Source organism: Acipenser ruthenus, chromosome 5 (assembly GCF_902713425.1).
Source record: "Acipenser ruthenus chromosome 5, fAciRut3.2 maternal haplotype, whole genome shotgun sequence".
Taxonomy (NCBI): domain Eukaryota; kingdom Metazoa; phylum Chordata; class Actinopteri; order Acipenseriformes; family Acipenseridae; genus Acipenser; species Acipenser ruthenus.
Genome location: NC_081193.1, coordinates 36,876,447 through 36,903,902, shown reverse-complemented (window position 1 = coordinate 36,903,902; position 27,456 = coordinate 36,876,447). Strand labels below are relative to the sequence as shown.

General features: G+C 36.2%; 2 protein-coding genes across 2 annotated transcripts; both read right to left on the bottom strand.

The window, feature by feature from the left end:
* Positions 1 to 551: 551 nt before the first annotated feature.
* Positions 552 to 10,015, bottom strand: LOC117403362 (F-box only protein 30-like). The gene is made up of 3 exons (XM_034005455.3): positions 9,571 to 10,015; positions 2,977 to 5,096; positions 552 to 2,456 (listed from the first exon to the last, which is right to left on the bottom strand). The coding sequence occupies exons 1-3, from the start codon at positions 9,581 to 9,583 to the stop codon at positions 2,253 to 2,255; spliced, it is 2,337 nt and encodes a 778-aa protein (XP_033861346.2). The 5' UTR covers positions 9,584 to 10,015; the 3' UTR covers positions 552 to 2,252.
* A 130-nt stretch (positions 10,016 to 10,145) lies between these two features.
* On the bottom strand, positions 10,146 to 21,765 carry LOC117402991 (pancreatic secretory granule membrane major glycoprotein GP2-like). Its single transcript, XM_034004779.3, has 9 exons — positions 21,657 to 21,765; positions 20,165 to 20,253; positions 19,276 to 19,380; positions 17,506 to 17,666; positions 16,875 to 17,010; positions 14,406 to 14,500; positions 13,138 to 13,306; positions 12,649 to 12,760; positions 10,146 to 11,731 (listed from the first exon to the last, which is right to left on the bottom strand). Exons 1-9 carry the CDS (start codon positions 21,742 to 21,744, stop codon positions 11,556 to 11,558), a joined length of 1,131 nt encoding a protein of 376 aa, XP_033860670.3. The 5' UTR covers positions 21,745 to 21,765; the 3' UTR covers positions 10,146 to 11,555.
* Between the last annotated feature and the right edge of the window lie 5,691 nt (positions 21,766 to 27,456).

Sequence of the window (27,456 nt, the reverse complement as noted above, 5' to 3'; positions counted from 1 at the left end):
TACCTATTTTGATTTAACTTAAATAACTTATTTTTCTGTTGCCAATAAATTACTTAACTTCAAGGAATAGCAATACTGTCATTCAATGCACTACTACAAAGTTCAATTCTATAATAAACCAACAAAAATAAAATGCATCACATATTTGCCAAATGTGAAAGAAATGTTAATCATTTTTGTAACCAAGGATACCAATTAATCTAATCAATACATAACACGATAATTAATATTGCAGTGCATTGTTTCATCCCCTTACAAGCACAACAGCAGCTATAAATCAACTCATCCATAAATGTAATGTCTAGTCAACCAAATCTCTGACCTTTAACAAGAGAAAAAGTAATGTCATGTTAACCACAAAAAAGGCTTGCTATTGCCTCATGGATAGCTCCAGTGCTAATTAAGGTAGACACTTTACTATCACAATCAATTAATTTAAATGAGGTTGTCATTTCACTTCTCATTTTTTAACATTTATCGTACTTTAAGATACAAACAATTAGAGGCTAGTGTAAAAGGCAAGCCATGCATAAAGGGTCTGAAGTAAAGAGTGTATTATGGTACTTTTTTATTGCACAGAACGCATTAAGACAGATAAGTTGTCATTTTGTAACATGTTCTTCCCCATTATGCAATTTTTGACAGCTCAGGGGCAGTGTATATTTACCACCTTTTTCCAATTAGCAACGCAAAAAAAGAATACTTCAAGGTGTTTAATTGTTACAGTTCCTGTTACTATGTAGCATGAAATAGTGTTCACTCGCATAATACAATGATTAGGACCACAGTTCATCCCAGAGGTCTCAATTGTATTTGTCACTTTACAGCCCCAATAACAAAACAACAACACACAAGTAGATGCTACACGTGTTGCAGAAATACTGTAAAGAGATATTAGCTCCATATAACCCACTTCTACTCCCATCAAGAAACATTCTGACTGCACAAGTGTGCTTCCACATGTTTTAATTCCTTTATTTTAAAGTGTGTTTAACCATGGTACTACGGTAACAAGCTAGTTAAATACAAATATTCTTGTGCAAAACAATACATTTCTGACTGTCAGAAATGGGGTTAAGTATTAAAATAGCTAGTCTTGCTGTTTTTTTTTTGTTTTTTTTTTAATTATTTGTTTATTGTAAACTTGTTATGAAAAGTAATATAAATTGTGAAAATTAATTAATGTGAAAGAAAAAACTGAATGTAGATGGGGGTATTTTTTTTTTTATTATTATTATTTTTTAAAGAAAATAAATAATTTTGCTCCCCCCATGTATCAAAGATTTTACAAGTGCACTTTAAATTAAAAAGTAAACTTAATTACACTTCAAGAATAAAGTGCTAGAAGTGATATTAACACTACAGGCTTGTATTAAATTATTATTTTTTTTACAATAAAATACTTTCTTTTACAATAAAATATTTCTTTTCATATGCACAGTATAGAACTCTTATATTATGATTTGTATACAATCATTTCTGCTTATATTACATTGCTATAAAATGGGAAGAAACCTTGCAAGCTTTCCTTTGTGACAAAAAAGTATAATCTTCACAAGCAGCACTTTTTTTTATTAGTAAGGTGAATTACTTCTTCACCACTTGTATTTTCATAAATCACTGAAATATAATCAAACTTGTCTTTAAACCTGAATGTGTCAAGATTCAACTTTATATCAGAAGACCAGGTATGGCTAGTTAACACGAGTACACAGTTACATGCATTTAATATATAGTCAAAAGTGTTTACTTATGATATATAAACGTTTACTGTTTGGCCAGGATGCAAAACAAACAAACAAACAAAAAACGTTTCCTTGAGTTGCTTGCTGCGATGTGCAAGAACACTTTTTCTTTTAACGTTACCCACAAATAGGGCATTGAAGAGCAAACCATGCAAGATAATAGTTCAATATACACATAAGAATCCCACAGGGAAAGTTAAAAGAAAGACACAAATCTAATCAACTCTACCATGTCCAGCAAGTTCAGTGTTATTACATACATTAGGCTCTTCATTATATATATATATATGTGTGTGCGTGTGTGTGTGTGTGTGTGTGTGTATATATATATATACACACACACACATACATACATACATGTAACATCAAAACATTATATAAAATACAGTAAAAGTGGATTTGCTGTTGAAGTTGTCTGCGGTACAATGGTAAAGTGTCATATTACAAAGAGGGTACATGGAGGGCTTCAGCTCTTTTATGAAGTTGGTGGAGTAATGGATCTGTGTTTTATAATAATGGCTTTAGAACCGAGCGCAGCGATCGTCCTTCTTTAGTGAGTTCCCTTGTCACACACATGCAAGGCAAAGGGACTGCCTCCTCCCGCCTCTCCACAGTATTGAACTTGCACTTCTTCAGATGGTCAGCCATGCTGGTGATGTTAGCAAACTTCCAGACATTCACCGTGCCAAAAGCAGTACTGAATTTCCACACCTGGGAAACAAAAAAGATAAGTCAGTAAATCATCGATACAGAAACCATTCATTTTTACTGGACACAATCTGCAAAGGAACTTGAATGAGAAATCATAAAACACAGCTTTGTATCACATGTGAAGATGCTATTTCCAGGTGTGTGGAAATGGTTGTTCGTTTAAACAATGCAGCAGTGAAAAAGGTACATATTTACTGCACAACACCTGTAAGAGAATGTAACTGAGAAAAATCACAGAAAGCAGCTGTGTCAACTCAGTGCACTGTCTCGATAAAAGTGAGCCATTTTAGTTCAGATTTCAAGGTCATCATCACCAACACAATTATGTATTGCTTATATATCCTACAAATATGAAATTACTTTGTAAAGCCCACTCTGAACCCCGATAATTCTCACTATTAAACTCACCCAATGTATTTAAACCACATGTTTTGGTTTGCTGCAAATTTAGCTTTTGTGTGGTGGGCAATCACGCAGGCACAATATATGAAGGTTAATTACCTAAGGTTTATTAACCCACCTTGTCTTTTATTTTCCATGAAAAAGTTCCATTTGTGTACTGTCTCTTCTCCCACAAAAGGATGACCATTCCACGGACATGAAGCAAACTGGCACATATGTCTCTCATCAACCGGGATACTTTTGACAGCTGACAAAGACTAAAGCCATCAAGAAACCCAGAAATATGCTGAAGAATTTCAAAAGGAAGATTACTCAGATGGTCATATTGAGAATCAATGGGACAAGTGTTGAAAAAAAAAGGTTCAGACAGGTGTGTGGGCACACTAGGCTGGACTCCAAATGAACGAAGGTGCCGATCGTGAATAATTTTTGAACCTTGCACTGAGGGACAGAGCCTTCTCTGGGAGTAAGTACAGCCATAATAAGCAAGTGGACACCTGTGCTCCATCCAGCCATTCAAGCCAGCATGAATATCCCCATGCACATTCTTAAAGTGAGAAGAAAACTCGTCTCTTCTGAACAACTGCCCGCAAACAAAAGTAAACATGGATCGTTGCTTGGTTTGGTATCTAGCCACACATTCCAGAACTAGGTCCAGCCCGAGTGTCTGGAAAGGGCTTGGGTTCGAAAGCTGTGGGTTTGCATGATCACAGGCTGAGGCTGAGGCTATTTCACCAACCATGGTGTTTGTAGCTAAGATAGCAGAAGGAAATGAAAAGGTCTGGGTCCCAAAATCAATGCGATATCCATCGACAAATCTACTGTCAGAAATTCCTCTGCCACCTGGTGAGTCTCCCAGACAAAACAACAAGGCAGCTGTAATAAGGTCAATTCCACAAAGGCCCATGGGATCCTCTGCGACTTCCAGATCAGATGTGTCAACTGCTTTGTCTTCCATTTTTGCACGAAACACAAAAGTGTCAGCAAACAACCCTCTCCGTCCATTAAATGTAAACATACCCATACTTCTTAGTACTTGGAGGTTATATAACTTGCGCTGCAACCTTCTGTCACCAAAGTCAATAGGCAAGTGTTGAAGTGCACTATTTTGCAAGCTGTCAGGAACTGGTGCTGGTGGTTGGGCACTGGTAGGCTGGGGTACTACAACAGGTAATGAATGAAAAGGCATTGCTGGCTTACTTTCAGATCCACTTATGTCCCAGGACCCATTTATTTCAGAGTGCTTTGATTCAGATGCATCTAAATCCATTTCATCTTGTTCCAGGTTATCTTGGTAAGCATCTACATTGTGAAAACCATTACAAAAGGATACATTTTCTTTCAAATCAACTGTGTTTATGTTTCCTTCCTCCTCTACTTCTAAGAAGTCAATAAATCCATTTTGCTCAGCCCAGATCTTCCTCTCACTTACACCTCCTGTAACAATATCATGATCCATTCCACCAACTGCTCCCAGTTCACAGTCAAACTCATCATCATGGTTCTGCATCTCAACATTCTCCATGTCTAAAACTTTTACTTTTTCTGAACGAACTTCTCCATTCCTTTCAGACCGATCCTCTCGAAGTCTTCCATTGATTAAGTCCATATCACTTGTTGCACTGCTGAGGATATCCAGGGCTGCAGCCAAGCTTCTGGTTGTCTCTACCGTAGCTCGATAAAGTTCGTTATAGGACTCCTCATCCATTGCAATTAATCCATTTGAAGGTTTGTCTTCTGGTATACTTGATGTCACAAGTATATTTTCACAAGCAAGAGGCTGTTTGTTAGCTGTTTTTGACATCATAGTTGCCACTTTAAGTGATTCTAGCAGCATTCGCTGGTCCTGCAGTGCTAAAGCCATATCAAGCTGTTCTACGTCATCAATATCCTTGCTAAAGTTTTCATAAGATTTTCGATCAGCATAGCTCACTGGCCATCGGTTCCATTCCATCGTACAGCAGACCACACTGGCTGGGCAAATTTCAAGATGCTCAGCAATTTTCTTCCGAGCAAGTATAAACGGGCATCCAAAGCCACTGTTCAAACAAGGCACTCTTTCAAGAGGGCACAAAAGACGATGCTCATCTATTTTACATGAATGGAAAACAGCTCCGCAAACCAAGGGACAACCAATTAGGTCACAAGACACGCCAGTCTCTGGTCTAGCCATACAGCGTCGGCTGACACAGTTCATGCAGTGTAAATGCTGCTCCTCCATTTTGGGGGTCACCAACCCTGGAAGATAAAATGAAGCACATTCAATTCCATGTTAGATAGCAATTGTATCGTATTGAACTCATACTCTTTCAATGTCTGTTTAGCCTTAGTGCCATTTACAGATTTGGTTAAGACATTTTAATAAGCACAAGTATTATTATTATCTAATAATATGAACCAATTTCTACAAAAAGTAATAAAACTACATCAAAATGACATTATCATTAGACCCAGTGTACCACAGTCAATTTATTGATGAACATTATTTTTTTTATTATTTTTATAGAGCAGTCAAAACATTATGGCAGTGAAACAGGTTCTGTACTATATAACACCTGGAAAGCACTTTGCAGATATTTATCACAGAACGTGATATTCACAGTATACACGTGTGTACCAAATGAAGACAATATCTTAAAGTGTGCCATCTCTCTCGTGCAGAAACCTCACAGGACCCCAACATGGCACTGATTGAGTGATTGACTGATTGATTTCCAGAACTGAACAACAAGTGTTAGAAACATTACCTGCTGTAAACAGAAAATTAGAGATATTGGTATCATTAAAAAGTAGGTCCACATAACATACAATCACTGTAAATAAATAAGTGAGACATAAGGACTGACAGGTTCCTCTGTATATCACTAGATTCTGATGCTGTCGATAGCATATGGCAAAGAGAATGTCCTGACCAAGTTTCATCACAACTGAATAAATGGTTCTCTAGATATATAAATCACAAATCATCCTGGTTACTCAAATATTTCAGTTCAAACATCCACTATCTTGCAATTCAGTAGTTTAAGGACAACCCCCACCCCCCCTACACAGAATATGACTTTAAAGATTTTATTTATGATAATGCAAATGCAAAGAATGTGAGGTATGTGAAGGTTGACAGGAAAACAATTTGGCATCAAACCTGCTTGGTTTGAGAGACCACTACCTGGCCGTTTGGACGAGGCAGGAGACCCCTCATAGTGATTGTAATTAGGATAAGTTCCTGCAGAGATGGGGAGGTGGAGGGATGTGAATTAATCAAACACGAGAGAGGGTGAGTTACATGGGTATGTATGTATTTTGATAGGTTACAGTTAGATGACAGAGGTTACAAAATCCCTCTGCAGTCCTAAGACATGATTTCACAACACTAACAGAGCTTAAATAGCGTGACCTAATCACAGACAAATTGTACTGAGCACTGCAAAATAATCAGCTATTCATATAGAATACTGCATACGACATAAATGCTGTTAAGCTTTAATACTTGTCATTTGAAGTATGGCAGTTACACCATTATTTCAATCATTACTTTTAGACTATCATATAATTTATATTATTTCAAGGGCAATGTATTTTATTCTGAAAGTTAACCAAGGCTACACTTACAACAAAACAGAGGTAGCATGTAGGGATAGGAATTTTAAATGTTTAAAAGTATAAACTTCAAAGAAGTGGTTAAACATTGAATAATTGGTCATGTGACAAATTTCACCAAACGCATATTTTTTTATGTATTAATTTTAGTAATTTATCATCATATACAGTCAGTCCGTCACGTATCCAACTGCTGTGGTGCCAGAGTAAGGGCGGATATTATAAAAAGGAAGGGATTTAGTAACTGCCTCCAAGTAGCTTTTCTAATTGGTGCAACAGAAAGATTGACACTGGGGCAGGTCAATCAGTCAATCTGGTGCTTCATTGCTTCATTGTTTCATTGGTGCACTCTGTTTTTCACGCTGTACTAGGCGTGGCATGGGATCAAGTCCACGGGGTAATAAAGATGACAAGCGTTTTTTTCTGACGTTGTTATATATTTTTAATAAAATGGCATCTCTACAAAGAAACGAAGCAAAGCCACGTTTGGAAGTATTCTGAGGAACCGGACGAGAAAACCGTAATATGTAAATAATTATGCCAAACAAAATTGCCGTACCACAAAAACGTGTTCAATGCTTCACCATTTGCAATGAAAACATTCATTAATTACTGTGGATGGGGTTACTGATTGCAGTAAAAAGCAAATATCCATAATAAACAGAACGCTCCAGATGGTGACTGACATTTATTTAGCCTTTACATCCCTGTGAATACATAGAACACGATTTTAAAAGGAAGGTTTTTTTTTTATATTAATTCAGAGATCGCATACGTGTAAATAAATTATGTATAGGCTTTAATTTACCAGTACACTTTTATGCAAATTGTATGTTTAAAAAAAAAAAAAAAAGTTATTGATATCTGTAATTTGTCAACAGAAATGAGTTTACAACAAACTTGTACTGCACCAACAAATTAATTATTTAAATATCATTTTGAACACGTTTATAAACCTCAGTGTAAAATGTGCCTGGCAGTAATTTTTATAATTTTGCAGTCTAGACTAGTACCACTGGGTCCTATCACCCCGTCAAGATGGAAAATGGACAGATACAAAAAGCATAACAATTTACAACATGAGGTGCTTTAGTTTATCTATAGTGGTACCTTTAATGATCAAACAATTAGACCTACACTGTTTTTTTGTTTTTAAATGTCTTCTTGTGACCATTTATAATAACTGAAAAACAGATGTTTATCAACATTTTGAAATGTTGGGAAAAATGTGGGTATAAGTGACATTGTAATGTTCTATAGGCCAATTTTGTAATGTCACTTTGTAGTTTCACAGCAAGATTTATTTAAAGATGTTTCAGCCAAGGCTATTGCACAATATTCACGAGGCTGGGATAAACGTTGCGTTATTTTAACACTAAGCATTAGCTTAAAAACAAAACTCCTGACCACCAACCTGTCAAAACAGTCTCATATGTTCCACAGCTTGATGTGGCCTTGTTATATGGATTATTATGAAAAATAGGCCCAGTTATATGGATTATTATGAAAAATAGGCCCAGTCTTTTCCTTCTTAACAAGCAAAATCATCCCATTTCTCTGACAGAGCATCTGGCCCAGAACATGCCGAGTGTGAATTTAACAATCCACTTCAAGTGCACCAGCTGGCACACAGAAATGTTAAAAAAAAATTAAAAAATGCTGGTGCATTGAAATCAAATACAGACAAGCAGGCTGACACAACAGACAGAAAACAGCTGCATCTTACTTGGAGTAATTTCAGCAACTCGGCCAAGCTAGGCACAAATGCTGAAGAATGTGAGCTTGACTGTACTTGTAGAAAAAACTAAAAACAAATCCAATGTATTTACCATTACTACAACTGTGTCTAGATCTGATCTGTTAAGATGCAATGGACCACATTTTCAGTGTTTCCACCATTCTTTAATTAATTATTTAATTATTTATTTATTTATTTAACTATTATTTTTAAAATGGCAGAAAAATAACCCAATATGTTCAGAGAGTGGCTGGTATTGAAAACACAAAGTTAACACACAAACTCGACCCCTTGTATCAATGGCGTACATCAATTAATTGTTAAAAACATTACAAATTACAAAAGGGTTTTAGACCATGAAATGTTACATTGAATAAATCATCAACATCACTTCTTCGTATTAAAATAGGACCCATAACAATCATGGTAATGGGTATTAGGACCATGCCAGTTGGGGCTATTCCACCGATAGTAGGGTGCAATGACATGAACGATTGAGAATGTCAAGAGTGAATGATTGTGATTGGTCATTCAGACCGTCTTATAAAAGATGTATAACAATGGTAAGCGTTTTAAAGAACCTATTTAAATACGAGTTTTTTTTCTAGGTTAAAAATATTTGTATTGTTCTGTTTTTAATAAATACTAATAACATTACGTTGAAGACTTCACTAGACGTGTATAGTTAAACAAGTTCATAACAACGCTGTCTTTATCAGATTAAACACTAACATTGCTCACAAAATAGAAAGACCGAGACTACTGTATTTTACGACTGATAAATGAATAACTGTACTGTTGAATGCTAACAGGGACAACCTGCATACTTTATTTCTACTGCTGCCAGCATTTTGTTAACAATGTTACACCTACATGGCGTAAACATCGTACGTCTTACAATCCAGCTTTTGTTTTAGTTTTAAAAACTTTCTATTAGCGTATAAAGGTACCCGTATAAATAAAATATGAAGAATAAAAACAGAAAAAAAGTGCCGTAAGTCCTCACAGTACTACGTTGTCCAATGTTTGTCATTTGTATGGAAAAAAAAAAAAAGAAAAAGAAAAAACTCAAGACTTCAATTACCCACTGCCCCCCTTCTTCCCGGCCTCCAATCTGTCACTTCATTGAAGACGGTAAGTATTGTTACAAACAGTTGTAATAGTAGTTCTCTTATCTTTATTAGATCATAAAATGTTGGTAAAGTTTGACGACAGGCCCAGTGGAGTTAGTTCCATGGCCCCGTGTTGCAGTTTTAAGGCTGAAAAGAAACTGGTGAGAAAAAAGAAGTCTCTCGACTCCACTGTGACTGTGCTCGATTGGGGACTAAACTTTCACTACTAGTCTCAAGAACAATAAACTGACACAATTTCCCTTACCTTCGCAGTTCATAAGCCCGTTCTTCTCTCTGGCCCTGGGTGATTCTGGTTTAAAAGGATGATGTTTATTTATTTATTTTTTTAACTTCTCTTTTCTAGTCTTACAATTCGCCTTCTCTCCTTCTCGCTCGCGCTGTCACTGTCGGCATCTGGTCTCCTGTCTGGCTGGCTGCTGGCGAACGCTCGTCTATGGCGTCACTACGCAGCAGTCAAAGTTCGATAGCGTGCAAAAGGAAAAATAACTGTTGTGCAAAGATGAAACCGCACCAGTTATCACATGCTACATAAAAGATTTGGACTATTTAGGTACTCTGAAGAAAAAAAAAAGTTGCACCAAATGTGAGACAGCCTGGCTTGGTTGGTATTCTGCTACCGGTACTTCAATTGAATAAGGCAAGTCATGCATGTCGAAATACCATTAGACTGGATTGCACTGCAGCTCTACTGTCGTTAATGAAAATGTTATACCTCCAGTCCAGAGCAATATAAGCATCTAGTAGACCTGACATCATTGCTGCCTATGGTGGTTCAAATTACCACTGTTATGGCAGTTTTTTTTTTAATTTCTTTATATTGGTTTGAAATTCATTGTAGATGAACATTATAAATGTGTATGTCTATTGGAACACAGTTGCTTTTGATAGTCAAGCTAGAATATTAAAGGCATTACCAATTTGACTTTGATGCAATTGCATTCCAAGTCTTTACTTTAGGTACTCTGAAGAAAAAAAAGTTTCATCAAATGAGACACAGCCTGGCTTGGTTGGTATTCTGCTACCGGTACTACAGTTGAATAAGGCAGCTGTAGCTTAATTAATTTGCTTAAACACACATGACTAGACAAGACAATATACATAGAAAAATATATTAAATCAGAATACAAATCAAATACAATATTTAAAAGTGTTTATTGTAAAAAAAACAAAAAAAAGGTAGACCTGTCTGATTGCAATACTAGAGCAGCTTTTCTTACTTACAGTTTATTTGTGAAAATGTATTCAGTTAAAATATGTAGGCTATGTTCCAAAGATGGTCTATTGCCCCTGTACAAAAAAGAATAGCAACACAGCACAAGATGTATATAAAATGCAGTCATTTTTGATAATAAAGCCAGAATATTGAAGGCCTTTTTGTTTCTGTTCTGTGTTAGAAATCAAATGTCATTTTACATGAATACGGTACTGTTCAAGTGCTCTGACATGGTTAATGAAAGGAGTTTCAGACTATACATTAATTAACATTTTTGTTGTGAAAAGAATCATGTTGTGAAAATAATGGTCACTGCTGAAGTAATAACATCATGAGATGAGATGCATACAGATTTTCTATAATAGGATGCTCCTTTATTAACTTACACCATTCTTGATTTAACGGATGGTGTTACATTTCTTAAAAGTACCATATGCAAAAATATCAAATAGAACGTTATAAGAAAATTGATTTTACAAACTTGATTCACATTCCTTTAAAGGGCTTATAGGCAATGAAATAATTCCATAAACTATACCTCTCTTCCGTTTGCTAAGGTCTCACATGTGCAGTTTCAATAGCACATGTTTTATCAAACATTCCTTTTCATTTTCAAATAATATCTTTAACCTTACTAGTTTAAAGAAAGCCCCCAGTTTGCATGTCTGTCAGGATGTCTGTTATACTTGAGACTTTGGGATTTGGCGTTGAGAAAACATGTCACTGGCATGTCAGTCATCACGGGAAGTAGCTGGTTGGTTAATGACAGGAAAGAAGGCTTTGAAGGGGTAGCAGATATATATTTTGTACAATGAAAGGTACACTTTTGCTATAACATGTGCTTCTTTCAAAACGACATATGCAAGACCAGCACAGTGCATGGAAGAGCATGACAGATAACATCCATCATTAGCTCACTGGGAACATATACATTATATACAGCCAGGATATCCCTATAAACTTTCGGACATGTTAAACCCTTTTCCAAGGGGAGGGTGAAGTACATGGTACTTTGGTTAAGAGGCAACTTCTGAGTGGTGGTGAATATTCGACAAGGTCAGCTGAGCTTGCATTGTGGGATACTGCCCTCGTGACCGCATCCAGAGCTTTCCAAATACTCCAATGAGTAAAAGAACAACCAGCAGCAGTCCTCCTAGCACAAAGGTCTGCACCAGTGGCAGATGTGCAGTGCCTGCAAGCAACATGAAGAAGGGTTGAGAAAGTACATTTCATCATTAGCATTTACATTTGTGAAGCAGGTAAACTATTAATTTACGACAGGTGACAGATTTGGTGTCATGATAATGGTTCACAAAGACACCCTGCAACTGGCACTGTTAATAAGACTGCAATAGCATATCAATATTGCATACATTATGCTCTCATTGGGCAGTGGATTAGTTACTGCTGGAGTAAAACCAACTCCAAAAGTAGTTGTTCCATTGGGTTACATGAGAGTGAAATTACAGTTCAGTAGCTGATCCCTGAGTGAAAAATAATCACCTGAAATCAGTCAGTTATGAAATTTAGGTAAAGGTGTTTGAGCTACCTTCGTATGTTTTTGTATTGATACAGCTTATAGTGCTGGGGTAGGTGCCTAGTCGAAAGAAATTGTTAAGTTACCATATTCATGGTATGTTTGTATTAGAAAGCAGAAAATATGTTCAAATCCATTTTAGGGGTTTCAAGATAATCTCATTGCCTTTATCTTTAATTACTCTAGGCTAGGCCTTTTACCAATCCACAATGTTCCTAGTTTTGTGGAAATTGTCTTTTTAGTACCAGTGTCTTTTTAGATCAGACACGTCCAATTTAGTTTAGTACTACAGGAATTTGTATTTTGGTTGGTTATGAATTGTAAACACAATTGTAAAATATTGAATGATCCATCTACTTTAATAGACTCCATTACACAATTTATTGACATACCTATCTTGAAGCACCATAGAAACCACACTGTTTACAACATAGCAGTTGGGCACTCCATCATAATGAGCAGGTCGCCATATTGATATGTTTTACTGGCTTTCTGTTGATTGAACTATTAATGGAAATCAAAAATGACTGTCGTCCTTTCATGTTTAAAGGGGTGGAAAGATGATTACTTACTTTGACCTGCTTCTCCTTTAGTGGGTGTCTGTCTTCTAATGGGACCATAGGAAACTGTGTGAGATGGTACAATGTCTCTTTTTGTCCTTGTCATCGCTTCTTCCGAACAGTTCTGTTGATAGATTGCTCACAGCTTTTATATCACACGTGTGATATAGGAACTACTACTCCCTAGGCATAATGTATTGCAATGAACCCATTACTGCATAGAGCACTTAAAAAGGACGCTTATTTCTTGTCACTTGGTGTATTTGTATTATAGTGAACTTAAGCCTTAAGGATGTATTCAGAACATCCAGTTATAGTAAAGCAAGACATAAGTGAGAATAGGAAAACAGTACAGTTATATATGGAATAGTTTCATGTCAGTTTTAAAAAAAAGAAGTTGTATAGAAATACTGTATTTTCTAGGTTTACAGACCATATCAAAGACGACTAAGATAATGTGCATATGAAATGAAGAAGCATGAACTGTGGTAGAACACTTACTGGTTGGCAGACCCCCACTTTGTTGTGACATATTTGAACATTGCAGTGGAGAAATACGTCTTTATAGGAGTCGCCCACAAACTTGAACATTTGTATCCGAAACATTGCCTCCGAGCTCTCGCCGTTCTTTAATACCGCTAATGTTTGCTCATTAGTTCCTTCAGGACAGCTGTGAATGAAATACAATTAAATGAAGGCATTCATCTTTGAAAGCATTATCCATTACTTAAGGCCTGACTTCACTGTTGTCTCTCTGGCTTTGATAATTATGGAATCATTCCAACCCTTCTAACCCACACACCGGTTTCAGTGGCAGACCAGGCTGAACTCACAAGTTTATTTTATCCCCTTTTTATACAGGAATTTCTACTAGCTGTATGTTTAATAGGGAGCTGAGAGGCCCCGGGCACAGTAAAGGGAAGTGACTTGCCCAAATTCAAACTGAAGACAAATTCCCTGTTTATTCCCAATAACCACAATTTGAGCCTATTATTGTAGTCCCGATTGTCATTATTTTTTAGTTATCAGTACATGTATTACAGTAACTATACAATTATAATGCATCTATGGCATGTGGACATTCTCTATTTCTTCAGAGAAAGGTATCACATTTATAACTTTCTCTATCTATTTTACTGCTATAAACTTCATATACCGCCAGTATTGTGCTACATTATGACTTATTATAGACTTATGAAGTATATCCTCTCAATCTTAAATTGTATTTCTATTTGAATATATTTTGAATATGTTGCAAAATTAAACTTCACTATCTGTGTGGAAAAAAAGTGTTTAAACAGACTAAAATCATGATCCTGAAATCATGCAAGGATAAGATTTGGCATGATATTGGAAAAGGATGTTTACCTAATAGCTTGGCAAAAACTAATTGTAACAAGCTTTCATCTTGTGACTCTGTAAACAGAAATCACAGTGTACTTCTTGGTTACCCAATTGCTAGCAGACCAAAAATACCAGACAGTTCTTAAGGACATGCACAGCTGTTCAGTTTAAAACAATATTGTTTCAACATCATGTTCAGCTGACTCTAGTCACAAAGTTGTTGTTCAAACCCAGGTCTGCAACTTACTATTCACTAACTATACATGGTTGGACAGACTTCTGCATTTGAACCTTCACTGAATCCAAAGTCATTTGTCTCTTTAAATGTCAGTTTCACTATTTCTGCTATTTTTAAGTGGCTATAATGGAATAGTGTAGGATACTGTTGGAATATTGTAGTCTTGTACCACGGTATGCACACAGACCTGTCTCTGATGAAAGTGTACTGAATGTCACTGTATGGATCATTTGTTGGAGTAGCCCAGCAACTCTCGAGACGCATTATTAAATGAGCTGGTACCTGCAAGGCAATAGAAAATAAAAAAAAGTGTTAAATCCAATAAGGTTTATTGCACAGCATCAAGCAGCCCTGCCATAAGCAGGCTGAATCCACATCTGCTCGATCTAAAATTACATTGTACACATGGAATGATTAACAAACTGCAGTGTATTATTGAATAATTATTTTTAAAAAATGACAGAGGATTGACTGTCAATGTATTCAGTAGTGATTATCAATGTGTTTAGTAGTATAGTTATTTACCTACGTAGCAAAACAACATATAGCAGTAACAAGCCAGAGCACAGGGCACAGGCTAAAAATGTACATACAGTACAGCTTCTTTCAAAAGGAGTGATTATAAGTATTTAAAAACGTGATGACCTGGCAGTGGAGTTAACGTGAATCCCATCTACCAAAAACAAATCACACTGCATAAGCCTCAGGTGCAGTTTTAAAGGAAGCGTGCTATATTTGGTACCATACAAGGTCTCAGTTTGTATGCCTTTATGCAAGGGCAGCAGTGTGGAGTAGCGGTTAGGGTTCTGGACTCTTGACCGGAGGATCGTGGGTTCAATCCCAGGTGGGGGACAATGCTGCTGTACCCTTGAGCAAGGTACTTTTCCTAGATTGCTCTAGTAAAAACCCAACTGTATAAATGGGTAATTGTATGTAAAATAATGTGACATCTTGTAACAGTTGTAAGTCACCCTGGATAAGGGTGACTTATGAAAATACATGTTTTTTATAACATGTGCTTCTTTCAAAGCTGCACATGTGAGACCACCATAGCGAATGGCACGGCAGGTACAATTTATGGAATTATTTCATTAGCTAGAAACACTTGAACTGAGTTACATGATAGTGTCTGCAGTGTATTCTTTCATGAGATATAGTTGCTTGGAAAAAGACAATACCAAGACACATAAAGGGTTAAAAGCACCTTCCCTACTGATTGTTTTAATCAAATTCATGCTGTCTTGTAATTGGAGCAGTTCCTGACTCTGCGCCAAAGTCAAATGCTGTAAATCAACTTGTTATTCTCTCATGCAAGCAGGCTATCTGTACAGACTAGGGCTGATACATCTCATACAGAATGAAAGCTTGATGCTAAAGTGCCCACTCAACCCTGATCTTTAAAGACTATAATTATAAACTAGCTGAAGATCTAGGTTGTGGTTGGAATGGTCGGTCTTCATATCTAAACTTGGGGGAAACAGATACAAGGGGATGTGGCTGATAAAGCCAGTGGGAGCTATCAGTATTCTCAAGGAGCCTGTGCTTTCCTTGTCATATTCAGCAGCTGCAGTTTTCAAAGTGAGCTACAGTAAATCTTTCCAGTCAAGGGAAATATCATCAGCCCTAATGGCAAGCTGCTGATCCCATCTCCAGTTTTCAGACCGCAAGCAGTTTAAAGCAGCCTTACAGTTTGCCAGAATCCATTTTCTCACACAAATAAAATCTGATCTCACACTCAAAACTAGGTACCAGTTTTAAAACTCAGCGGGCATTAATTTTTCCATGCCAAACTGTACATCACAAGGGTGAGGGCAATTTGCTTATATTGGTAAATATACCCCTATGACTTCGGACATCCTAAAATGTCAACTCTAAAACTGGCCATGCTTAGGCATGCTGACCATTAGTGCAGATGCTGCCCAGCATAGGGAAACCTTTTAAAAATAATACTGAATATCTTATTATTGCAGACCCAACCTTAACTAGGGTCAAACCCAGTTCCTAGATCTAAAGGTTCTATGTTAACTACTATTGTATTAAGCTGGTCATACTGTGTATAAAGTGGGAATGCTTTTTCATTTCAAATGCACATAGGGCCAGCTACAGCTTTTCATTTTTTAAATTGTTTTATTTAGCGTGCCAATTATTCTAGCCCTGATTTTCTCCCCAAATTAGAATGTCAGTGGACCTCCAATCCCATGACCAAGCCAATTTCCTATTTACACCCAGGAACTCAAGAAAGGATGTCAGTGAGCTACCGGCCTCTGGAGGACAAAGGCCAGCCCTGTAGGTGTCCACTTGCTTTCACCAGGTGCCTGTGTTGCTTTCTTCCTGTTGTTTACAATGATTTTGTATATCATTTTTGTTTTCCATCATCACATCCTGGTAAATTCACAAATTTAAAGCAACCCACAGCCTCAACAGAGATATTAGGAATATGTCTAACTATTAACCTGCCCACTACAACACTATGCCCTAGTGGGTATATATACTGGGGACCTTTCATATTCTTAAAAAACAGACCAGCATGTGATGACCAGAACAGAAAATGACATAAAAAGTTAACCTAAACATCAAGCAGAATACATTAGTTAAGATAACTGCGATAGTCATACCCATACTCAAGTGGCTCTTTGGTTTACAGAACAGGTCATACCATGTAGATGTTTACATAAATGTTGTCTTCCAATGCTAGGAAAGGAACATCTGTCCATTTGTCTTCAAAACCCTCATCCTTGTAAAGCATCATTGAAACAGAAAAGTTGCCATCTTCAGTGCTGAGTGTAATTGTCCTGCACAACATACATGCATACATAAATATAAAACCTTCACTTGCAGTATATATAGTGTAGGGAACTTCTTGACAAATGCCAAGACTTGTACTGTATATATGTATTCCTCAGTTTAAAAGACACAAATCTGGTGATCATGTGTCCACTTTAGAATTAAACTATGAAGGTTTTTTTTTTTTTTTTTTTCAGATTTGGGATGTTTCTGAACAAAACTATCCCTTAACAGTATTCTTAAGATGAGCCACTAAGAGTACTGATGAGTCACTATGTGTTTTTTTTTTTGTTTGTTTTTTTATTAAAGTAATTAGCATTTTTATCACAGCACTATGAAAAACTAGCAGCATTTTAGTATATAATAATAATAATAATAATAATAATAATAATAATAATAATAATAATAATAATAATAATAAATATTTGAGAATGGGGGCCATTTCATCATAAATGAATACAATACTGCTTACCTTAGTTCTATAACAAGGAGAAAGTTATTACCTTATATCAACATTTATCATGTTGTTGCCATTAGTTTGCTTGACCATGTAGTTGGCAGGGTAGCGGCACACAAACGTGATGTTGATGTAGGTTCTTGTGATGACATCCGTGTTATTATTGTGTATGTTGTTTATAAACATGATGTGGGTGTCATCAGAAGCCTGAAGTGTAGAGAAACATTTTTTTAAAGAGTAAGTACACTGAAATTACATTGTTATATTTTTTTTCTTCACTCTCCTATTAACTTGTTACAGTAGTGGTTCATATTACAATCATTAAAATACCGCTTTTTTTTTTTTGGCATGAGTAAATCATCTGGTGATTAATAAATAGGGCCCTGAGAAAATCGCGATTTCGCGGAAATCGTGAAATTAGCTCAACACCATGATTTTTTTCTATTTTTATTCTTTTAAAAAATGTACCAAGATTTTTTTTCTATTTATAGTAAAAAATATATATATGTCTATCTGTAAGTTATTTCATACAAACACGCCTTAACTATAAGCTCTTCAGTTACAGTACATACATATTGCGCTATTATGTATGTATAGTGCTGCTTAGAAAAGTCATTCTTGTCACGTGACTTCATAAGGTCAAGATATATTTTCAAACTTTTGACAGGTAATAGAACAGCATTATAGGGCACAAAAGCAAGCTGAGTAACATAAGCTCAGACCGACGCTCTAGCTGAGTAAATCCAATTTGGGCCTTCTAGTTTTGCCCAGGCTGGTATGTGGAGGTATGTGGTATATGTACGTGGCATGTGTAAAACTGCTTGAAACAAAGAAAACTTCTCCCCCGACAAAGTCAAGTTAACCTTTTACACTCTTTACAAGGAATGCTCTGTGCATTCTAAGTAAGAAATTCAAAGATACTTAAGACTGCTTGGGGCCCAGATTTATATCTTGTAAAAAAGAAAACGATCATCCTTGCAATGTGGTCACGCCATGAGAAGAGCTGAAAAAGATACAGGAACTGCAAACACAGACATTGACATACGACCGGCCTATTCACAGCCCTTGAAAACACTGCTATAATTTCCATATAAATCCAGATAATTTAGTGCTGTGAGGCTCCTTAACAGTGTTCTAAAGAAGTACTCATAGAATGAATGTAGAAGAAAAACAAGACACCCCCTTTTTCAAAGAAGAAATAGTCTTTCCACATATTAACATATACTTCACAATAGTGAAAGATCCCCATTAAGCTTTAGGGAAGACACTTCTCCAATCATTGTTAAGCAAAATGGCTTCATGAGTCATTGTCATCCATTCTCTATTATGTCTTTTAGAGGTTTAATTTATTTTGAGCATTCAGCATTTAGCAACTTATCAAAAGGTTAATGCTTTTGCAATGTACTCCACTGCAGCGCAATCACTAGTTGTGAAATTGATTAATTTAATATTATGTTATTTATTGTCATAGAGGCCATGGCGGAAGAGAAATAATAAATTAGACCGTTAGTTCATTTGCATTTTAATGTCAATGTTGTGATAGTCACAAGGACTTATGTGGTTTTAAAGGGATGTTGTAAAATGTTCATTAACTTCAATTATTATTCACTTCTGTTTCAATGCCACTGTTTTACAATACTGCATTTATCAATACAATGATGGCTATACATTGAAACTTAGTGTGATCTAGAGTTAAAGAGGAGTTGATGGGTCATTTTAACCATGGAAACATCAGAAATTTTAAACTTCTATGAGGGCTTTCAATAAGTATACAGTACAGCTAACTTACAAACAAAGGTAACTAAGAGCACTGTACCGTGATGGTTCCACAGTCTGACAGGTTGGTTTTAATTGCGAATACATAGGAGTTCTCTGTTTCCATCCCTCTACATTCAGGGTCATTAAGGTGTAAATCCCAAATCTGAAGAGCAAGAAAAACAATAAAGATTGGGGATAAGCATTTTATAAATATGCCACTATGTTTCAAATACGCAATCAATCTAAAAGACAGCTGGTAAGACTAAACAATCTTCTTCATCTCTACCTTGCTTGCTCAGCGGAGATTCTTGATATACTTATCACTCGTTAGTAGAATTAGTACACATCACGATTAAACTTGACAGTGCTTGGTACTCGGTTTCATATGCATACTCTCCACATTGTGGAAAGGATGGGCACATGATCTTGATGTACAAATCAAAGGGAAAGGACAATATTCAGTGGAATAAAATCCTTTTATTAATAGTAAAAAAAACTACTAGCAAGAAACTATTCTGACCTTTCCAGACCCTTCCTGCAAGATAGTTGTTCTAGTTTTATAACTAACTTGCAAAGGTTTTCTTTACCACTGGTCTGATGTCATTTGCCAATATGTACGTTGTTCAGTAGTTTTAGAGCAGTGTGTTGCAGTCGAAGGAGCCCTGGTACAATATGTACTGTGGGGTCCATTCCTTGTCAGCTTAGCTCGCAATGGGTACCATGCTGGTAAAGTATAAGATTGAACTGGCCACATTTCTCCTTGTGCGCTGAGTGAACTCTAACATTCAGTACTGTGTGAAAACACTGCATTCAAAAATGAATAATATACATTCATCATGCACACAATAAGACCTTCTGGTCCTTACTTTTAGTAACAGGTAAGTTATACTGATTGTACTGGTTTAATTAATCCTTTAAGTTTTAAGATAGTGAAGGTTTTTACTTACATAGACTGGAGGAACTTTGTTGAGAAAGAAGGCACTAGGTATGTCCACTTCCATAAGGTCTTTGGTACAAATGACAGTCTCATTGATTTCTAAGAGGAATCAGAAAGAAGAAAAACTATACAACACTGATTATGCAGTACCCTTTTACCTTTTAATATAATATACATTTTACCTGTATATACCTGTAAGAGGAACTTTCTTTAGCTTTAGTTTCCACTTCTCACCTGAACAACAGACCTTTGTTTTGCATACACATATTTAGCGGATCCTATTAAAAACTTTGTTGTACTTCTTTCATATGGACCAGCACAGCTCATTATATTATACAGGACAAACCGCCTTCCCAGTCTCCCCTATTCTATACATTTTGGTGGCACTCAAACAGAAACGCTTGGGACTGGTGACTAGGCATGCTTATTTTCTAGCCCTTTACCCCTGGGAACAGGGGTTTAAATCCACCTTAGGTCACTTCATGTTTGGCATAATTAGCAGTCTCTGAGTGGGGCTCAGTATTGACAGTGCCACTGATAGCTCCTACTATAAACACTAAATAACAAAAATCTATAACATGGGGTTTCGCTTACAAGTCTTCAGTATGTTGTTTAGCATAATGAGATGTGAAAACATTGAAAGATGATATTGCAGCACTCACAAAAACCTTAAGCAAAATTGTATAAGTGGGCCTACATCGGATTTTATACAAGTGGGAAAAATAACAATATGGCAAAATAGACAAGTTCATTTCTGCAAACACCCATTACAAAAAAGAAAAAAAAAAAGTGTCTACCATTTGTTGGCAAAATTCCTGTCTTCCTCACTTTTACTATTTAAGCAAATAAATAAACAGATTACCAATGCACTCTGGGGAAAAAAGTCAGTACACCTGAACAGGACACTTTCTTAACCTTAAGCCCACATACTGAAATTAACTATGCTAGATTATGACATGCCAGTGCGATTAACAGACTGGATGCCCGTTTCTGATCCCAGTCTCATGCAGCCCTGTGTATCTTTATGTCTCATTGTCCTGGGTTTATTGCTGCTGCCTGCAGGTCACCCCTGGAAACAAGATGGAGCACCTTAAATGGATTTTCTAGTTTAATCATTGTGAATAAATAACTATGGGAAAGAACAGTCAACAGCAAATACATCTGATGCAGGACTAAACTATTTAAACCATTTAAATATCACTGATTAAAAGAACCTTTAGAGCACATGTAAGATAATTTATAATATAGCCATATTTAATATTATGCATATCACTTTTTAATGTGTCAATATCACTTTTGTGTCAAATGATTTAAATGTTTATTAAAACTAGATTTGAATTCACACGTAACAGTACCAGTGCTTTTCCACTGCTGTTCTTGCCACCCCAATCTGGGTTTAATTTGTATAGCTGTTATCTGATTTACATTTGTTTGTTTAGGACACAATATATACATTTACATTAATGAAAAATGACTAATTGACTCATGTTTAATTCACTTACCCTCCTCAGGCTCCAGATAGAATGAAGTTGAAGAACCTATCAATAAAGTTAACAAGGACCATGGAAGCGCCAAGCCCAAGAGAGCCATTTTTAAAAAAAGCCCAAACCAACTATCAGTTTAATCCCTGCTTGATCTTTTTACAATAAGATTTGTTGTATGTACTGTGGGTGAGGTACAGAATGTGGCTGTGTTATCCTCTTCCTCCCTCTACAAATATGGTAGTGATGGGACCAGAGCCTCTCTCCAGCCCTAAAGCACCAGCTTGAATGCTGTCCAAACCAACAATGAGATTCCTAACATGAATAGAGGAAAGCCAGAAGAGTCCAAGGTAACACAAAACACTAAAAATCAGAATTGCCCACCACAGTAAACTTCAACAAAAAAGCTATTTTTTCCCAAACAAGTCATCCGTGCAAACTTTACACAAGACTGGTTTAGCCATTCTTTGTGTGTGTTTCACAGTTCCTTCCTGGAACACAATAATAAAATGTAAAGGATTTGTAGTTAGGGTTTGTTTTGGCGGGAATCCCTATGATGCTTAAGTTCATTAGAAATCTTGCAGTCGGATCAAGGCCACTAACTAAACCATTAGGTCTAGTTCAAATGCATCACAATTATTAGTAACATACAACTGTTTGTTTAACGTATTTGACTTGAAAGGTTTTAAAATTGTACTTTAAAAAAGCAAAAACTAAAGTGACTGCATTATTTGTAGCACATACACATGACTGGTTACTGATCATGTTCTGACTATAGGGCAACTATAAGCACATACTGCGAAAGCTAAGGTATCATTTCTACATAATTACAAAAAAAATGTTTGAAGCTGTTGTTTTCATTTAAAGGCAACAATACACACCTTTAAACTTTGTTATTTATATTTATGAAAAGTACAGCCAGTTCAGATTCCACCGTTATACACAGCACTGCATGGAGATGTGATGATTTCAGTGTTTTATATACTGTATAATGGGTCACCTTTATGGTTATGTCTCACGTAGCACCGTGTTATAAAGCATAGTAAAACACGGGTAGGCATTGTAAAGACCAATGAGGTATGGTAAAGCATATTCATAAGCATGATAAATGGGGTAAACTACAGTAAATGCATACAGTAGTAGAACCATGTGAAAAAAACTGCAAAAATAATGTGTACAAATACTGTGGTAAACTTTTACAATGGTATATTGTATGTATATTCTCAGAAATTGCTTTACAATGCCTCTTTTATTTATCTCAAATGTGCAAGGATGCACCAGTAGAAGGACTCTACATATAAACAACCTGATCTTTCTCATTGTGTGGATTACCATAAATGACTTGGAGATGGCAGTCATGTGGAGGTCAATGATCACATGGCTTATTTAGAAGGGATTTATCAACTGGAAATAGAAATGTAAAAATAGAAGAGGTCATAGCAAGGGCCTGGGTTTGAAAACATTTTCCTCTCATTGGAGAAAGTTAACATTTTCATCACTGGTTATAAGAATGTGTTCATTAACTAGGTTGTGTGCTGAGGAAAACACAAGACAAAGCTATACTGCAATCTTGGGTATATTTAATAGTTCTAAGCAGTGATAGATCAAGGCTTTGTGGTAATGCTTTTTACATAGGTAAAAAAAAAAAAAAAAAAAAAAAAAAACTTGGTATAGCTGGAAAGTGACCTTTTCATATAGGCACCTCAATTTGAAACCAAGCCTTTAGGAATTCAGTAAGGTTATCTTGTACTCATGTCAAGACAGGCAATGTTTTGAAATGCCAAATGGAGACTGCCATTAATTCTTATTTGCAGAAACCTGATTTTCTTTATTTTTTGTCTTTCCCTTTTTATGACTTGATTTTACTGGAAAAGTTTTATTGACAATGACTCATGTTTTCTTTGTCTTGCAAATACATGCCCAAATGTTAAAGTCAATTGTCATTATTCCTGGCAAAACAATGAAAGAATCCATTATACTTTCATTGAACTAAAGACACTTTATATGGCATATGGCAGCGTCAATGACTTGTTCCCTGAAAGTGTTTCAGGTGACACCGCTGAGCAGGAAATAGTTCTGTAATAAAACTTTATGACATACAGTAAATTACACCAAATAATACTGGTAATATAAAATAAAAAACAACACACACACACACACACACACACACATTATATATATGTATACACACAGTGCCTTGCAAAAGTATTCAGACCCCTGACCAATTCTCTCATATTACTGAATTACAAATGGTACATTGAAATTTCGTTCTGTTTGATATTTTATTTTAAAACACTGAAACTCAAAATCAATTATTGTAAGGTGACATTGGTTTTATGTTGGGAAATATTTTTAAGAAAAATAAAAAACTGAAATATCTTGCTTGCATAAGTATTCAACCCCCACACATTAATATTTGGTAGAGCCACCTTTCGCTGCAATAACAGCTTTAAGTCTTTTGGGGTATGTACCAGCTTTGCACAGAGTGTCAGAGTGATTTTGGCCCATTCTTCTTGGCAGATTTGCTCCAGGTTGTTCAGGTTGGTTGGACGACGCTTGTGGACCACAATTTTCAAATAGTGCCACAGATTCTCAATGGGATTGAGATCAGGATTTTGACTGGGCCACTGTAGGACATTCACCTTTTTGTTCTTGAGCCACTCCAATGTTGCTTTGGCCTTGTGCTTGGGATCATTGTCCTGCTGAAAGGTGAATTTCCTCCCAAGCTTCAGTTTTTTAGCGGACTGAAGCAGGTTCTCTTGCAATATTTCCCTGTATTTTGCTCCATCTATTCTTCCTTCAATTTTAACAAGATGCCCAGTCCCTGCTGGTGAGAAGCATCCCCACAGCATGATGCTGCCACCACCATACTTCACTGTAGGGATGGTGTGTCTTGCATGGGCAGTGTTAGGTTTGCGCCACACATAGCGCTTTGAGTTTTGGCCAAAATGCTCTATCTTGGTCTTATCTGACCACAAAACCTTTTCCCACATCGCAGCTGGGTCACTCTCATGCTTTCTGGCAAACTCCAGACGTGCTTTCAGATGGTACTTTTTGAGTAATGGCTTCTTTCTTGCCACCCTCCCATACAGGCCAGTGATATGCAGAGCTCTTGATATGGTTGACTGGTGCACCATTACTCCACTCCCAGCCACTGAACTCTGTAGCTCCTTCAAAGTGATTGTTGGCTTCTCTCACAAGTCTCCTTCTTGTTTGAGCGCTGAGTTTTGAAGGACGGCCTTTTCTTGGCAGTGCCTGGGTGGTGTGATGCAGCTTCCACTTCCTGATTATTGATCCAACTGTGCTCACTGGGATATCCAAACACTTGGGTATTATTTTATACCTTTTCCCTAATCTATGCATTTGTATTACTTTTATCTCTAACTTCTGTAGAATGCTCTTTGGTCTTCATTTTCCTTCAGATTCACAGCCTGACCAATGATCCTTCAACAGTGGGGTTTTTATCCAGAAAATGTGACAGCAACTTTAATGGTTCCCAGGTGGAGGCCAATGATAAGGTAATTGTGTCCTCGTTAGGGCAATTTCTTTCATCGGTGTAAACTGGGAGCTTCCATAGCACAGGGGTTGAATACTTATGCAAGCAAGATATTTCAGTTTTTCATTTTTCTTAAAAATATTTCACCTTACAATAATTGATTTTGAGTTTCAGTGTTTTAAAATAAAATATCAAACAGAACGAAATTTCAATGTACCATTTGTAATTCAGTAATATGAGAGAATTGGTCAGGGGTCTGAATACTTTTGCAAGGCACTGTATGTATATATATATATATATATATATATATATATATATATATATATATATATAAACATTTTAAGAGAATAAAATAATGAAAAGAGGCTAAAAATCCTTTTTGATCAAATGCAATAAAAAAAATATTGATTTGCAGCCATTTTGTACATGAGCTAATATACAATTTAGGAACTGTTTTCAATCATTAATGCAATAGCAAATCTGGCCAAACAGATATATATTTAGTGCACTATAGTTAAGGTCCACGCTAACCTAAAGGTTTTGGGTCACAGGGTGTTCAAATTGAAGATAGTGTGAAAAAAAAACTAAAACAAACATGCAGTATTATTTGAGTACTTTTGCTCTTGTAAGGTATAACAAGGAAAAGAACGAGATGGGGTCTATTGAAATTATATAAACATTGGCATATCTAAACACTCTTGACATTTCAACACAGTATCAATCCATATCCTCACCACTCTTTATGTGAAGAAGTGTCTCCTTCCCTCTGTCCTAGCACCACTTAATTTACAACTGTGTCTTCTGGTCCTGGTTTATGTGCTGTGCTTAGGGTTAACTAGGCCAATGCCTTTAGAAAATGTAAAGACTTCAATTATGTTCCAGTTCTATAGCCCCTATTTAGTATTTGTTTCCTCCAGTTTTGTGACCAGTATTTAACACTTAAAATTTAGTTGACAATGGCTTGCAATGAAGTGCATGTTACTAGAACAGCCCTATCAGTAAATGAAGATGCTTGAAGCAGACAGTGCAAGCTTTATTTTTATGGTTGGGTTAGAGAGTGTCTTATGAAATAAGTAAATCTATTACAGACATTAAATCCTGACACACTACAAAGACAACAATAAATAGAACAGACAATGCAAATATGATACAGTGCTCATTTAAAATCAAAACACTATTTAAACCTTTAGTAAAATATACAGGGCAAAACAGAAATGTGTCACTTGATGAAAACAATATTTAACACTGCTATACTGCAGTTATTGTAAAGGCCTTCCTTAAAACAAGTTATGTTATTCTGTCTTTCCTTTAAGGTGTAAAGTCTGTATTGAGTAATGTTTATGAATAGACTCAAAATAATTGTGCATGGTATGTACCTATTTTCCTAGGTAATACTGTATTGCTAAATGAAATTCATAGAATTCCTGATAAGTGGAACTTATCATTTTGTAAAAACCAACCACATTCCCATTTGTAAAGTTCATGATTACGCTACTAGTTCAGCTCACCATTTGTTTGTAGATTTTAGATTACGTGAAGTATAAGATTTTAGTTTTTTGTCTCATGTTGCTATGGGATATTAATGCCTGTGCAGCATAAATTAATTCAAAACGTGGATATAAATTTGGATGCATGCTACTGGAAACCATTTAAAACGACATTTTGGGTGAAATGTGTCTGAAACCAGACACAAAATGGAAAAACAAGGTCCTATTGTAAGTGATTCTGCAGGAGCAGTTGTGATGCATAGTTCACCACCTAGTCTCTGTAAGTCGCTTTGGATAAAAGCGTCTGCTAAATGACTAATTCATGCAACAATAATGAAACATGCACTTTCTGCTTTTTGTAAAGATGTAGATAAAATGTCTGAATATTACACAAAAACAAGATACACTTTTTGCTGAATGCACAAAGAAAATAGTATGTGATGTACTGTGGAGTAGTCGGCTGAATTGTATTTAATACTTCTTTGCTGCAGGTATTTTTGGTCAAAGTACAATCAAGTATTGTGTCAGAATAAGGTGCTCCTCAAATGTGGAATTAGGTCATCCACAGTACAGCCAATAAAAAGGAGCAGTAACTGCACACCAGGAAAAAGTGAATATGGAATACCTGCATTACAGTTAATAAAATGTACCTGACATGCGATTGTCAAAAAAACCCTTGTTTGTTTAGTCTTCTTCCAGTGTGTTTAAAAACATGGAGGGATGGAAGGAACAGATCTGCCTGCCAGGCTGACAGTTAGTATATTAAGAACTGAAAACTGATGGTGACAAGTAATGGGAATATGCACTCTTCTGCTGGAAGGAAATCTGAACTGAAAAG